Source organism: Carcharhinus amblyrhynchos, unplaced genomic scaffold, assembly GCF_965287045.1.
Source record: "Carcharhinus amblyrhynchos unplaced genomic scaffold, sCarAmb.v2.hapA scaffold_857, whole genome shotgun sequence".
Lineage (NCBI taxonomy): Eukaryota > Metazoa > Chordata > Chondrichthyes > Carcharhiniformes > Carcharhinidae > Carcharhinus > Carcharhinus amblyrhynchos.
In genome coordinates, this window is record NW_027650597.1 from 1 (window position 1) to 16,941 (window position 16,941).

The 16,941-nt window shown below is 49.5% G+C and overlaps 1 protein-coding gene across 8 annotated transcripts in view; it reads right to left on the bottom strand.

Moving 5' to 3' along the window:
* Positions 1–5,466: 5,466 nt before the first annotated feature.
* Positions 5,467–16,941, bottom strand: part of LOC145340230 (acetylcholinesterase-like) — a 48,395-nt gene continuing 36,920 nt past the window's right edge. For all 8 annotated transcript variants that reach the window (XM_080184665.1, XM_080184670.1, XM_080184668.1 and 5 more), the window contains one exon: positions 5,467–5,891. In XM_080184665.1, the coding sequence (XP_080040791.1) occupies positions 5,770–5,891 (122 nt within the window). In that variant the 3' untranslated portion in view covers positions 5,467–5,769. The remainder of the gene's footprint in view (positions 5,892–16,941) is intronic.

The window sequence follows — 16,941 nt, forward strand, 5'->3', positions numbered from 1 at the left end:
TGGGTCACTGCTGTCGAGGGGGGAGCTTATAAAGAAAAGTCACCTCTGGTTATTAATATAGATATAATAAATTTATTGAAAAGTGCACAGGTTGTTAGCATCAGGACAATATACATTCACTTCACATGCTTCAGATACAAATGCCTTGATTGTGACAAGCTCAGTGTTGGAGAGGCAGTGTCTGCTCTGGAATCTCACCAACAGGACTCCTGTATTCCAGTGTCAGTAAATTAAATACTAAGACGCAGTCTGGGAATCAGAATGGTGACAGTACAGGAGAAGGCTATTGAGCCCCTAATGGTTCTTGCGAAAGCAATGTAATCAGTCCCACCCTTCGTTCCCTCTAGCCCTCCAAACTTACTCCATTTGTGTACTTCGTTCTCTTTGGAAAGTCTGGATTGAAGCTGCCTCCACCACACTGTGCGAGCTGGATCCTGACCCTCTTGCTGCTAATCACCTTCAATCTGCCCTCTGGTTCTCCATCCCTCCAACCAATGAGACAGTTTCTCTATCTCCTATGCCCAGAACATCTTGTGGCTTTGTTTCTATCAACTCCACACTCAAACTTTTCTTTAAGGAAACATACAGCTTCTCTAATATATTCACATAAATGAATAGATTTGCGAATCCATAGAATCCTTAGAGTGCAGAACGAGGCTTTACAGCCCATCAAGTGAACACCAACTCTTTGACAGACTATCTTCCTCGAGTCCATTCCTCTGCTCTATCCCTCACACAGTTAAATTCCCTAACCTGCACTTAGGAAGCTAAGGGATTATTTATCACAGTCCATCCACCTGACCTAAACATCTTTAGACACTAAGGGGCAATTTAGTATAGCCAATCAACCTAACCTGCACATCTTTGGACTGTGGTAGGAAACTGGAGCACCTGGAGGAAACCCACGCAGACACAGGGGAGAACGAGCAAACTTCCATACAGACAGTGACCCGAGGCTGGAATTGAACCCAGGTCCCTGGAGCTGTGAGGTAGCAGTGCTAACCACGGTGCGGCCCAGCCTTAGAAAATATTTATTGAGAAAGGTTCAGTGTGTTTATGGAGCTTTCATACCCAGACTTCGATACAATTCAGCTCTTGTGAGGCCATTTCCTTGCTCTGTGCCTTTTGCCTAGGATTCTATTTCTAACCACTTTCTCAAACTGTCAATAATTTGTGCACATCGATCCTCCAGGTCCCTGTTCCTGCATCCACTTACAATGCTTTTCTACCAGAATGTGTCACTTTCCTACATTAACTTTCATCTGCCAAGTGTGTCTATTCCACCAGGCTGTGTATCTCCTGGAGTCCTATTACCACCCCAGCTCACAATGCATCAATTACACTTCCCAAACCTGCAAATCTTAATGACAATGTCAGCAGGCTAATGGAAATACCATCATCTCCAGACTTCCTTTCGAGTTGTGTGCATGTCTCGACTTGGTCCCAGTGGAGGTGAAGGTGCACCCAACATACATCCAAATCCTGGAATTCCTGGTCAGCTCTGAGAGAGCTTCTGGGGCAGGGGGGTGCTGCAGTAGTCAAAAGCCCACCACCGTCACCTCTAGTGCTGACTAGGGATGGGCAGTAAATACTGGTCTTCCTGGTAACATTTGAATAAGTATAATACATACCTGAAATGTTATGAATGATGACAGTTAACCAAATTTTATTCTGGTGGCTGCCACGTACCCAGTGCCATTCAGGGTGACAGTGTGGTTGCATTATAACTGAAGGTCTGTAATTATCCAGGAGGTTATATTCTGTTGCTGCAGAGTGGATAACACAGTTTGCGGGAGCTAGCAGCTCTCTGAAGGAAATGTCTGCACTGGCTGGGTGCTGCCTATAAACTCCCAGCTCTCGCTGTGAGGCCAGGCCCGGTTAGTAAGGGCAGGAGACGTGCTTCTTTGAAGATATAATTTCTCCATATCGGTCACTGCTTTCTGCAAGTTTTACTGCAGCCACTTAGATTGAAGTGGGACACTGTCATTGAGTCAACCCATCAGGTTTGACAGAAGATATTTTAAGTTTATTACTGTTACAATTAGGCTCGCATTAACACTGCAATGAAGTTACTGTGAAAATTCCCTAGTCGTCACATTCCGGCATCTGTTCTGGTACAGTGGGGGAGAATTTAGCACAGCCAATGCATCCTAACTGGCACATCTTTCAGACTGTGGGACGAAACCGGAGCACCCGGAGGAAACCCACGCAGACATGGGGAGAACGTGCAGACTGCACACAGGCAGTGACCCAAGCAGGAATCGAACCCAGGCCCCGGCGCTGAGAGGCAGCAGTGCTAATCACTGTGCCAGCGTGCTGCCCTTTATTGCCGATCTGTTGTCTCCATGTATCTTGAAGAAACAACCTGCATTTATTTAGTGACTTCCACATCCGCAGCATGCTGCAAAATGGCTCATGGTCAAACGAAGAACATCTGAAAATCATTGAAACTCTGGAAATGTGCAGCAAATTTGCACTGACTCTGGTTTGCAAACAGCACAAACAGGTGTTGTGAGAGTTTTTACTGTGTTTACCCCAGTCCAACGCTGATATCTCCACATCATTGCCAACAGCATACAGGCTCCCAGGCAGTGCAATGATATTGGGCGGAAGGCTGAGCTACTCTCCCCATTCCTTGTTGGGTTAGTGGGTCCTGAGAATCCTGCCTGTCGGGGCCTCAATTTACACTTCATCCAAAAGAGGACACGTCAGACCGCGCGGCACTTCCTCGGTGCCGTACTGCGAATGTCGGCTCAGAATTGGAGCAGGGTTTAAAGTCACAGCTTCCAAACTCAGATGGTAGTGATGTGACTGTGATTTTAGAGAAAATAAGCGTATTTCCTGCGATTATAGGGTAAGGGGATCATTGGACCACGATACAGAGATACAATTCTGCCTCCATTCTGAGTCAGGCTGATGTTCATTATGAGCACCAATGTGTTAACGCTGATGGTCCATTTAAATTTCTCACATGGTGATTTCAGTCACGTCACTATGTTAAAATAAGCCCTGAAACGTAGCAGACACTGCCTCTCACAGAGAGCACACAAAGAACATTTAAATAAATAACTTTACAATATATATCATTGGAGCAGAGTGTCTCATACAGAGAGGTTCAAGGGACAGTCGCTTTCAACTCAAGAGTTATAAATGGTGGGTGTTGGAGGGTAACCACAGCGATGCCGGTTATAGTGCATTCATCCACAAGTTACCTTGCACAAGTCTAGTGAGCAGAAGTGGTGCAGGCATCTGCAAAGAGTCTGACACTGATGTGACGGAGGAAATGGTGCAAGGTGTGCGCTGGAGCTGATGGTATTTTGTGTTAACAGGACTGAGGTCCGGAAGACCTCATTCTGAAAGGGTCTGCCATTATAATGACCTGAGAATGGATTCTGGGAAAGTTCGTTCATTCTTCACTCAAAAGCAGCTTGGAGGTGGGTGGGGAAGGCTGTTCCCAGAGGTATTTCGTGCAACCCCTGCCAGCTCGTTTAAGATAAGCAACAACGGGACCTGGTGGGGTGGGAGGGAGGAGCGGGGGGGGGGGGGGGTGTAGATCACATTTCCACCACACTTTTCAAAATCTGAAGCCTCGGCCAATGCCGGTACCTTTTTAAATGTCACCAAGCAGGCTTACATTACCACCGCAATGAAGTTACTGTAAAAATCTTCGGGTACACTGAGGGAGAAGTTTGCATGGCCAATACACCCAACCACCTTAGAATGTGGGAGGAAACCTGCGCAGACACGGGGATTACGTGCAGACTCTGCACATTCAGTGACCCAAGCTGGGAACCTGAGTCCCTGGTGCTGTGAGGTAGCAGTGCTAACCACCGTGCTGGCCCCGTGCCACCCCCAAGAAATGTGGCAGCTAATGTGCATTGAGCTGATTTCCAAAAGGACAATGAGATATCTAAAAATCAATGATCTGGACATTATCAGAGTTGAGGTGTAACTATTCACAGGGACACTGGGGAGAACTTCCCCGCTCTTTCTCAATGTTATGGCCACGGGTCTTTTTGGTTTAATGCCTTATCCTCAGGATCGAACCTCCACCATGTAGTGCACCGGTGATACTGATGGGGGATCTCAGCCAGGGTTATGGATCCAAGAGTCTACAGTGAGACTTGAAATCACAACCTTCTAAAATAGAGGTATGGGTGTTACGGCAGGTTAAGTACAGGGATGTCAACTAACATATCAGCCAGGGAAACGGTGAATGTTGGTGTGAAATCTGATCACTCACTAAGATTGAGGAGTTCTGTAACCTCACCACGGGGCTGGAGAGAGAGAGCGCGAGAGAAAGCTCTCCCACTCAGAGCCTCTGGTATCAGTGCGATGCAGGATATGGGCCATTTAGATGTTGCCCTTAATCGTGCCTCTGTTTGTTTGACTGTGAGGCAACCTGGGATTCTCTCCTGCACTTTCTGAATCCACCTTGTTCTGGACTCCCCAGCATTCTGGAAATTGGCCTGGGCCAAAACACACAGAGCAGCCATCATTCCCCAGTGGGTTAGCTTCCGGTTCACACTGGCTGACTGGGGCCATTTTACCAGCTTCTGGCACTGCGGGGAGGCTAGAGAGGGGGGTCACATCACCAGGATATTGTCCTCGGGTCAATCAACAGAGTGTGAGGGGAAGGTGGGTGGGGGAGAGATGGGGAGAGTATGTTGCAGATGTAGTGGTGAAGAGGGGGAGGATATGGAGGAGGTGGGTGGCTGTGGGTGGGAGGGGGGTGGAGGAGGAGGTGGGGAGGGGAGTGAGTTTTTAGGGGAGAGGGTAGGTGAGGAGGAGGGGAGACAATGGGAGAGAGGGGGGTGATTAGGAATGGGGTGGGTGAGCGGTGAAGTGAGGGGAGGTGGTGAGCATGGGGAGGGATGATGACTGGGGAGGGGTGTGAGAAGGTGAGGGATGGGTGCTGGAAGAGTGTGGATGAGGGGAGGACAGAGAATGATTGTGAGAGAGGGTGGGTAGAGAGAGGGGAGGAGGATGATTGGGGAGGGAGTCAGCAAGGGTAGAGGGTGGGTGATGAGGTGGGAGGGGGTGAGGGGGAGGAGGGTGACGGGGAGGCAGAGAAAGAGGGAATAGAGGGAAAGAGGTGGGTGAGCGGGAAGAGGGTGACTGGGAAGAGAGTGGGGGTGTGAGGGGAGGGGCTGGGAGGGTGGGTGAGGGAAGCGAGGAGGGTGATTGGGGAGGGGACGAGTTGGGGGAGGGGAAGGCAGGAGGTGGGAGGATAGGTGAGGGGAGAGAGGGAGGGTGATTGGGGAGGGGGTGGGGGTGTGAGGGAAGTGGTGAGGGGAGGGGGAATGGGGCTGTGAGGGAAGGGGAGGGGGAAGGGGAAGAGGTGAGGGGAGAGGAGGAGGTGAGAGAGTGGATAAGGGGAGAGAGGCAGGGTGATTGGGGAGTGGGTGGGGGTGTGACGGGAGGGGTGAGGGGAAGGAAGGGGGTGAGGGGAGGGGGAGAGTGGGCGGGGGAGGAAAGCCTGGTGGCAATTGATGGACCTGTTCTGGTGCTGAAACGTTTGACTCCATTCGGTTGGGGAGGGGGTTTGGGAGATTGTCATGACGGAAGCATGTGACCGAGCCTCGGAAAGGCGAGGGGCATGGGTAGATGGTGGTTATACTGTCAGAGATGGGCACAGAGGGCCATGCAGTGTCACTGGGAACGAGACTGGGTGTCTGATCAATTTCACAATCCGCTCTCTGCCTTAACGTGTACTGACGTGCGTGGGTGGGTGAGGGGGGGAAATGGGTGGGGGTCAGGGTGGAGAGGTCACAGATCAGCACATCGCTCTTGCCTGCTGTAATGGTCAAACTGATTCTTCCAGTGCATCATGTAGGAACTCCAGCGATGAAACTCCATCTTCCACTGCCTTTCAGCCTCATCGATGGTTTCTACAAGAGAAGGAAGAGAAGGTGAGCCAGAGGAGGGTTCCGGTTTACCATGTTCACCAGCCACTCTGCCACCACCTCACCCGCATCAATACTGACACCCATCAGCCCTCAGTGACATTCTCATCCTTCAGTCTGAGGGGTTGAGTCTCACTCCTCAGAATCATCTAACCAAGGGTTCGGGAGTTTATCGAACAACAAATACTCAAGAAGAAGTTACAGCCTGGAGTCTAATCAGGCGGATTAGATCTCGAGTGAATTCCTGAAGGGATGTAGAGACCACAGCGCTAAATCCCACACACAGCAAGGTGATAAATCACCAATAAACTGTTCTGTCATTTTGCTCAGAACACAGAACAACTCGAACCCACAAATAGTCACCAGGGGATTATTTTCCAGGATCTGGAAAATCCAGATCTGGAGATTCAGATTAATATCTGACAGGGCGGCGCTCCCTCGGCACCGACCCTCTGACAGTGCGGCGCTCCCTCGGCACTGACCCTCTGACAGTGCGGCGCTCCCTCAGCACTGACCCTCTGACAGTGCGGCGCTCCCTCAGCACTGACCCTCTGACAGTGCGGCGCTCCCTCGGCACCGACCCTCTGACAGTGCGGCGCTCCCTCGGCACCGACCCTCTGACAGTGCGGCGCTCCCTCGGCACCGACCCTCTGACAGTGCGGCGCTCCCTCGGCACCGACCCTCTGACAGTGCGGCGCTCCCTCGGCACCGACCCTCTGACAGGGCGGCACTCCCTCAGCACCGACCCTCTGACAGGGCGGCGCTCCCTCAGCACTGACCCTCTGACAGTGCGGCGCTCCCTCAGCACTGACCCTCTGACAGTGCGGCGCTCCCTCAGCACTGACCCTCTGACAGTGCGGCGCTCCCTCAGCACTGACCCTCTGACAGTGCGGCGCTCCCTCAGCACTGACCCTCTGACAGTGCGGCGCTCCCTCAGCACTGACCCTCTGACAGTGCGGCGCTCCCTCAGCACTGACCCTCTGACAGTGCGGTGCTCCCTCAGCGCTGACCCTCTGACAGTGCCACACTCCCTTAGTACTCCACTGGCAATGCCAAGCCAGATTAGATGCTCAGGTCTCTGCACCCAAAGGCTAGGCAGTGCCACCCACTGGGCACAGATGCCAAAGACCTCACTGAACAGTGGCTGCATGGCCGATTCCACTTTGGCCCTTACCCAAACACACAGGACTTGCTCGCACAGAAGATATGCTGGATAATATCTTGGGTAATTGCTGTCATTGCCCCTTGACCTTCAGGGCATTATCATTGCTGAATCACCCACTATCAACATCCTGGAGGTTACCATTGAACAGGAAGTGAACTGAACCCAGCCATATAAATACTGTGCTACCAGTGCAGGTCAGAGGCTGGGAATCCTGCAGTGAGTAACTCATCTCCCAACTCCCCAAAGCCTGTCCACCATCTACAAGGCACAAGTCAGGAGTGTGATGGAATATTCTCCACTTGCCGGGATAGGTGGAGCTCCAACAACACTCAAGAAGCTCGACACCATCCAGGACAAAGCAGCCCCGGCCCCCCATCCACAAACACTCACTCCCTCCACCACCGATGCTCAGTAGCAGCCGTGTGTACCATTTACAAGATGCACTGCAGCGACTCACCAAAGATCCTTAGACAGCACCTTCCAAACCCGTGACTGCTACCATCTAAAAGGACAAAGGGCAGCAAGGGAAAACCACTGTAAATTCCCCTTCAAGTCACTCACCATCCTGACTTGGAAATATGGCATAGCACCATGGGACCAAGGGGTAACGAGGAATGGGCAATGAATACTGGAGTTGGCCAGCGATGCCCAGACTCCATCGGTGAATTATTTGAAGACGTGGTCTGTCCATGTGAACTGTCTGACTGGCACAGAAAGCACACAGCACCAGCTGAGTGACTGAAACCTCAATGCCCGACTGGCATCCATGTTAAGTTGTTCTTTCCAGAAAGTGGTGAAAGGTTAGGGCTGTTAATGGGGGAAGGTCCTTCACATACACAGGGCAGACTCTGGTGCCGCTGCAGAGTCCCTGACTACTCTTTTTAACTCTTGATCAGGTAAGACAGTTCAAAGTGAGCTCCCAGACTCTGTGAGAGGGTTTTACGCATCCTTCTTCTCCCTCCAGCCTCCCTCAGCGAGGGACCCACCCTCACAACTGACCGTTTGGCCAGAGGATTGTGTCAGCCATTTGAGGTCCAACCTCTCCCCCTCCCTAATGGCACATAAAATAGGCTCAGAGGTAGATGTGCGGGTTAGGTTGATTTCTCTTGTTAAACTGACCCTAGTGTCGGGGGGAATTAGCAGGGTAAATGTGTGGGGTTACAGGAACAGGGCCTGGGTGGGATTGTGGTCGGTACAGACTCAATGGGCTGAATGGCCTCCTTCTGTACTGTAGGGATTCTATGATTCACCTCACCGTTCTCCCCTAGCCCTACACCATCCCCTCAGGTCTCGCTCCGAGTTACATTTCTCCGTTCACTATCTGACTCTGACAGCTTTTACAACAACCTCAAAGAGCAGCTCCTTGTGTCCAGTGGGTCTGCAGTGGGTCTCCTTCCCCTCCTCTAATCAGGAATTTGGGAGACACTGTCGGCAGAGGCCTGGAGTAGGGAGGTCACGCTCGACCCACTGCGAACACTAGTTAGGCCACAGTTACTGTGTACATTACAGGAAAGATGTAATCGCACTGGAGAAAGTCTGGTGGAGGTTTCCCAGAAATTGCTGCAGAATTCTAGGGATGATTTAAGATTTTGTTCCTTGGAAAAGAGGAGGCTGCGGGGAGATTTAATTAAGGTGTATAACATTGCGAGGTGCCTGGATGGAGTGGATAAGAATTCCCTGATTAGCAGAGAGAAGCGGGAGGGTGTGGGGGAGGGGGTAGATTCAAAATAATTCATAAAAGGGTGAGACAGGGAGAAACTTTTACACACAGAGGACACTGCGCTTTGTTCTGTAATCCGATTCCCAACAGAGGCAAAGAGGTTTACGGCATGGAAACAGGCCCTTCAGTCCAATTTGTCCACGCCACCCCTTCTTTTAAAATCCTAAGCTAGCCCCAATTGCCCGCATTTGGCCCATATCTCTCTATACCCATCTTACCCATGTAAGTGTCTAAGTGCTTTTTAAAAGACAAAATTGTACCCGCCTCTACTACTACCTCTGGCAGCTTGTTCCAGACACTCACCACCCTCTGTGTGAAAAAGAACAAAGAACAACCCAGCACGGGAAACAGGCCCTTCGGCCCAACGAGCCCACGCTGCCATCTTAACAAAGCATTTTCCTACACCTACCTTGACCCGTGTGTATGCGTATGGTACCCCCATTGGAAACCAGATTCAGGGGAGAATAGTTTAGGGACAATTTGTTACACCAATCAGCCTAAGAGCATGTCTTTGGGGCGTGGGAGGAAACTGGAGCACCTGGAGGAAACCCACGCAACCACAGGGAGAATGTACAAACTCCCACAGACACTGGCCCAAATCCATGTATCTGCACAGCTAGCAGTGATAGTCACTGAGCTGTTGTGGTGCCCATCTGCTGGTCCAGTTTTAAGCACGCACGACGCGAAGTACTAGGCCACTCTCAAAACATCCAAGAGCAGCCCATGCACGACCCACCGTGTGCATGCCCCTCGTTAGACAACAAGGTGGACCGACACACCTGCGGAGTACAAGAGACAAAATATCAACAAGCAGCATTAGATTTCCTGTAACGTCCCGAGGCTCTGACCCTTTTTTAAAACCGTCTCCTATAACCCTCCATTCCTGTTTCACTCATGTGCCTATCTAAGTAAACCTTAAACAAGTCCAGCGTGCCAGCCTCCACCGCCTTACTTGGTAGTGCATTCCATACCCCCACGACCCTCTGTGTGAAAAACCTCCCTCTAGTATCCAAATTATACTTCTCCCCCTCACCCTTAGCTCGTGACCCCTCGTGATATTTGTCTCCAATCTAGGGAAAAGCCTGCCACTGTTTATCTATACCCTTCATTATTTTATACACCTCTATCAGATCCCCCTTTAATCTCCGTCTTTCTAAGGAAAAGAGCCCCAGTTTACCCAATCTTTCCTCATAACCCAGTCTTTCCATACCAGGCAGCATCCTGGTAAACCTCCTCTGCACTCTCTCCAGGGTCTCCATGTCCTTCCGGTAGCAAGGTGACCAGAACAGGACTCAGTACTCCAAATGCGGTCTAACCAATGTTCTGTACAACTGTAGCATTAAACACCAGCTCTTGTACTCTATACCCCTTCCTATAAAGGCTAGCATTCCATAAGCTTTCTTCGCAACCTTCTCCACCGGGGTTGCCACCTTCAGAGACTTGTGCACTTGCACTCCCAGGTCCCTCTGCATTTCTATGCTCTTAACTGGTCTACCCTTTATCATGTAATTCCTCCCTGCATTATTCCTTCCAAAATGCATCACCTCGCATTTATCAGGATTAAATTCCATCTGCCATTTATCTGCCCAATAGACCAGCCTATCTATATCCAGCTGTGTCACCTGACACTCCTCCTCACTGTCCGCCAATCCTGCCATCTTGGTGTCATCCGCAAACTTGCTGATCACACCACGTACGCCCTCTTCCAAGTCATTTATATATATTACGAATAGAAGAGGTCCCACTACTGAGCCCTGCGGCACACCACTGGTGACAGACCTCCAGCTAGAAAAGGACCCTTCCACTACTACTCTGTCTCCTGTTGCCTAGCCAGTTTTCAATCCGTCTAGATACCTGTCCCTATATCCCATGTGCCTTAACCTTTTCTACCAGCCTACCATGAGGGACTTTGTCAAACGTCTTACTGAAATCCATATAGATGACATCAACGGCTCGTCCATCGTCAACCGTTTTTGTCACCTCCTCAAAAAATTCTACCAGATTCGTAAGGCAAGACCCCCCCCGATCAAAGCCATGTTGCGTATCCCTAATTAGATCGCAACGCTCCAAATGCTTATACATCCTATCCCTAAGAATTTTTTCCAACAACTTTCCTACCACCAATGTCACACTCACTGGCCTATAATTACCAGGGTTATCCCTCCTGCCCTTTTTAAACAGCGGTACCGCATTAGCTATCCTCCAGTCCTCTGGGACCTCACCTGTGTCCAAAGAAGAGATGAAGATTTGCGTCAGAGGCCCAGCAATTTCATCTCTCACCTCCCTAAGCAGCCTGGGATAAATGCCATCAGGCCCTGGAGCTTTATCAGTTTTTATGCTTCCTAAAAACCCTAGCACTTCCTCCCTCGTAATGGCTATTTCCTTCAACTGGTCTAAGCTCCCTCCAAGACGTTACAAGAACCAAGCCCCTCTCCTTCGTGAACACCGACGCAAAGTATTCATTCAGGATCTCCCCCATTCCCTCAGACTCAATGCATAGTTCCCCTCCTTTGTCCCTAAGAGGACCTATTTTCCCTCTAACCACCCTCTTGTTCCTAATATAAGAGTAAAACGCCTTTGGATTTTCCTGAATCCTATCAGCCAAAGCAATTTCAAGCCACCTTTTCACTCTTCTAACTCCCCTTTTGAGCTCCCTCCTGCTCTCTCTATATTCCTCCAGTGCTCTCTCTGTTCCCAGTTGTTTAGACCTAACATGTGCCTCTCTCTTCTTCCTGCCCAAGTCCTCAATACCCCCTGTAATCCACGGCTCTCTAATCCTGCCTTTCCCATCCTTCCTCTTTACCGGCACATGTCTTCCCTGCAACATTTTTAGTTTGTCCTTGAAAGCCTCCCGCTTGCCAACCGTGGACTTACCCGCTAACAACCCCTCCCAATCAGTGTCCTTCAGCTCCTTCCTAATCCAGCTATAGCTCGCCTTCCCCCAGTTCAGCACTCAGCCTTTTCCATTTTTATCCTAAAGTAGACAGACTTGTGGTCACTGTTAGCCACATGTTCGCCTACTGCAACCTCAGCCACCTGACCCGGCTCATTACCCAAAACTAAATCCAGTATAGCCCCCTCCCTAGTCAGGCTAGTTACGTACTGCTCCAAGGACCCTTCCAGCACACATTTTACAAATTCCTCCCCATCCGAACCCCCAGTTCTAGGCACCTTCCAATCCACTCCAGGAAGATTAAAGTCAACCACTCTATTCTTTCTGCACCTATCTAAAATGTCTTTACAAATGCCTTCTTCCGCTGCCCTTGGGCTGTTGGGTGGCCTATACTACACCCCTAGCATAGTAATCACTCCCTTCCTATTTCTCAACTCCACCCACAGCGACTCAATCCCTAACTCCTCCACATTGTCCTCCCTCTGCACCGCTGTGATGTGCTCCTTAACTAACAACACCACCCCACCACCTCTCTTCAACCCTCCTCTGTCACACCTAAAACACTTATACCCAGGAATATTCAGCTGCCAGTCCTGACCTTCCTTCAACCACATCTTCGTCACTGCCACCACATCTAAATTCCTCACGAACATCAAGGCTCTAAGCTCATCCGTTTTACCCGTTACACTCCTTGCATTAAAACAGACACAATCCAACTCTCCAGGCCCACTCGGATCCTCCTTCCCCCTGATAATTTTCCTTTCAACCAAACCTACCCTGTCATCCAACTTGCTCCCAATCCCAGTGCCTAATAAGCTATCAGTCTCATCCCCACCCCCCCCTCCCTATTAGTTTAAACCCTGCTGAAACACTCCAGCTAACCTCCCAGCTAAGATATTTGTCCCCCTCCCATTCAAATGTTCCCCATCCCTCCTGTGCAGGTGCCCTTCTCTCTCAAATACTTCCCAGTGATCGATAAAAGTAAAGCCCTCTGCCTTGCACCAATCCCTCAGCCATGCATTCAGCTGCATGATCTCATTATTCCTAGCCATACTGTTACTAGACAGCAGCCCAGAGAATGCCACCCTGGAGGCCCTGCTCTTCAGCTTGGCCCCCAACTCCCTGAATTGCTTATGTACATCCCCCCTGCTCTTCCTTCCTACGTCCTTCTCTCCTATGTGTATAATTACGTCAGCCTGAGTCCCTTCACCCTTCAAAATTCCCTCTATCCTCTCTAATACGTCCTGTACCCCTGCTCCAGGGAGGCAGACTACCATCCTGGAGTCACGCTTTTGCCCACAGAGCCACCTATCTATTCCTTTGACCCTCCCATCCCCCACCACTATCTCATTGCCAGCCCCCTTCCTTCCCTCTGAGGCATTCTGGTCCTCCTGTTTTACCTTTTGTACCCCTGTTGCCCTTCTGGACCCTTTTGTATCTCTCCCCTCTCACCTTAAACCTATACTCTCTAGTTTTAAACTCCCCTACCTTTGGGAAAAGATGTTGATTATCTAGCTGATCTATGCCCCTCATTATTTTATAAACCTCTATAAGATCACCCCTAATCCTTCTACGCTCCAGAGGAAAAAGTCTCAGTCTATCCAGCCTCTCCTTATAACTCAATCCATCAAGTCCCAGTAGCATCCTAGTAAACCTTTTCTGCACTCTTTCTACTTTAATGATGTTCTTAGATAGTGATGGCAGAAACCTCGATTGTATTTTGAAAAAACACCTGGATTGGTACTGGAACTGCTGCAACTTCCAAAGTCCTTAAATCAACAGCTGGAATTTGGGATTAGCCTGGATAGCTTTGTTTGGGGCCAGGACATGGGGAGAATGTGCAAACTCCACACAGACAGCGACTCGAGGCCAGAATTGAACCCAGATCTCTGGCGCTGTGAGGCAGCAGTGCTAACCACTGTGCCACCGTGCTGCCCATCACGTGGGGTTATTTGACCATGGTGGGGAGAGGGAATAAGTTTGATCCTGCATATAGACTCTGGTAGGGATCCAGTGATCAGGAGAAGGATCCTTTACTCGAGCTCTGACTGGTTACGGTGCCCCCTCACTCTCATTTCCCATAGTGTTTCTACATCTCTGTCTGATTTTGTGTAACGCAGTGGCCTGAACCAGACTGAAACATTACTGAGTTGGAAAGACTGAGCACAGGACGAGTGTGCACGGGCTACCCTGAGGGTGTTTAGGCATTGTTTTATTGGCCATATTTACACATGCAGAAAACGGGGACCATACAAAGACATGTGAACTATCACAAAAGAAAATCAGATGCATATTTAATAGGTCATAGAAGAAATGGTACAATTGCATAACTCAAAAAGAAAGCGAGATGGCACTAAGAAACGTTCACCAGAGACGCACAGCGAGAAAACAAAACACAAATCCACATGAAATGATAATGTGACACAGCCAGATTCCTTCTTAAATCGTGGGGAAAATAACATTAAGTCTTCAGAGGGGAGATGGAAAGGCACGGAAATAAAAAAGAATGAATGAATGCGGAGTGTGAGAGAAGGCGAGTGGAAGGGAGGAATGGAAGGAGAGAACGAAAGAGAAAACGAGTGTGTGGCAAAAAGGAGCAAGGGCATGAGAGGAAACAACTGTGAGAGACACCAGCAAAGAGAACAACGGGGAAAGAGAGAGATAGACAGAAAGAGAGCGGGAAACATGAGAGACATAATGGATTGGTCAGAGAGAGAATCAGCAAACAATAAAATCATCCAATTGAACAGAGCCAGTGAGAGCCTATCGGGGACGATGAGAGCCTACCGGGGCTGGTGAGAGTCTACCTGGGCCGGTGAGTGTCTATCGGGGACGGTGAGAGATTTTCAGTGCCGGTGAGAGATTTTCAGAGCCAGTGAGAGATTTTCAGAGCCAGTGAGAGTGTATTGAACACACTGAGAGGCTATCGAAGATAGTGAGAGGGTATCCAGGTCAGTATTAAGTCCGGTGAATCAATGCTTGCTCTTCCTAAGTTCCAGCCCCTTCATTCATTTGTAGCTTACCCACTTTCACCTCTGGATTTACTGTAAGTTTTGCAAAGTGCTCCTTATTGGTACACACTGATCCTGACTAGATGAGAAATTGTATTTTTTAAGAAACATCGAGGTTAATTGTTGCCATGGACTGTTCTAATTTTACAGTTATCTCCACACTGCACTTACAGAGTTCATGATTATCGATTAAGTGTCTTTGTGATAGAATACCAGAATTTCTCAACCCCACTGTGATTTAAATTGACCTTCTGATTACTCACCCAATTCTGGGGAAGAAACACAATGAATCTTGAAGGAAAAGTTGCAGATAATTGATTCCCTCCCTACAAGACATCACTGCCAGTTTCTGTATGGATGGCAGATGTCAGAATTTAGTTAATTTAAACCGCTGAACCGGGATGTGAGTTTGCCAGGATGTGAGAGCAATGGGCACACAACTCTTGCCCTGGATACACCTGAGTTACCCTCTGGTCAAGAGGGACAGTTTCTGTAAAACTTCAATTGGAGCTGATCCAGCCTACAGTGCTGTCCAAGCAGAAAGCTCATCCCTCTGATCCCTCCACCGTTACGGCACATATCTGCTTCACCTTCTCCAATAAGCCAGCTCCTGGTATAGTGGCATTGCTAATCTTCATCCCTCTCATTTCACACCCTCCCCTACCACCACAGAGATCTGGGTTCGATTCCAGCCTCGGGCAGTTGTCTGTGCAGTGTCTGCACGTTCTCCCTGCGCCTGTGTGGCTTTCCACCGGGTACTCCGTTTTCACCCACAGTCCAAAGGTGCACAGGTTAGGTGGACTGGACATGCTAAACAGCCCCTTAGTTTTATTATTCATTCCTGGGATATGGGCGTTGCTGGCTGGCCAGCTCATCCCTGGCTGCCCTGGAGGGCAGCTGAGAATTAACCACATTGCTGTGGCTTTGGAGACATATGTAGTCCAGACCGGGTAAGGACAAAGCTGCGCAGGTTAGGGGGATTGGCCATGCTAAATCGCCCCTTAGTGTCCGAAGATGTGCAGGTTAGATGGATTGGCCATGCTAAATCGCCCCTTAGTGTCCAAAGGTGTGCTGGTTAGGTTGATTGGCCGTGCTAAATTGCCGTTTAGTGGCCAAAGATGTGCAGGTGAGGGGAATTAACAGAGTATGTGGGGTAACAGGGATAGGGCAGGGAGGTGGGCCTGGCTAAGATGCGCTGTTGGAGAGTCAGTGCAGACTCGATGGGACGAATGGCTTCCTTCTGCACTGTGGGGATTCTCTGATTCTGTGCTGTTGGTTGGGACAGTACCGGGCTGCGGTAGCCCGATGTAGGTCATGGTCTCAAGCATCGTATTTCCTTCCAACATTATGAATGATCTTTTACCCTTCGCTGAGGCTGCTGACAATTTGAGATGTCCAGTGGAGATTTTCCCCCAGGGGTGATCAGATATTTTCATCCCACTGTCCTCGCCGCTGTGATACTCTTATTTAGTAGAGCCAACCATTCAAATTCTGCTTCCATACTTCCATGAAGTGTGTCCACCTCACCGCTGGAGCCTGGTAAATTCCCATCAGTGACCCAGGTCTGTGCCTGAACTTAGCCAGCAAATCCTGAGCTGTTAACCCAGTCAGTAGGTGCGATTTCAAACAAAATTATATCACAGGATGTGGGTGTTGCTGAGCTGGGCCAGCATTTGCTCCTTGAACTGAGTGTCTCCCCATGGCCATTTCAGAGGGGCAGTTGAGGGTCGATCACATTGCTGTGGTTCTGGAGTCTCATGTAGGCCAGACCAGGTAAGAATGGCAGATTTCCTTCCCTAAAGGGGCGTCAGTGTTCCAGATGGGTTTTTGCAACAATCGACAATGGTTTCACAGTCACCATCAAACTTTTAACCCCAGATTTTTTTATTGAATTGAAATCTCACCAGCTACCATGGGTTTCCTCCCACAGCCCAAAGATGTGTGGGTTAGGTTGACTGGCCATGCTACATTAACCTTAGTGTCACAGGAATCGGCAGGGTAAAAATATGGGATTATGGGGATAGGGCCTGGGTGGGTTTGTGGTTGGTGCAGATTTGCTGGGCTTCTGTTTTCACTGTAGAGATACTATGATTTTCCGAATGGTCAAGCTCTAATCTGAAGGTTTGTTCATCCCTAATCCTTTGTTACTGATTCAGAATGACTGTGTGATGTAGTTCCTCAGTTTCTATTGAGTCTCTTTAGAATTTTAAGTACCTGGATTTGATCACTGCGTTCTCCAAAATTGC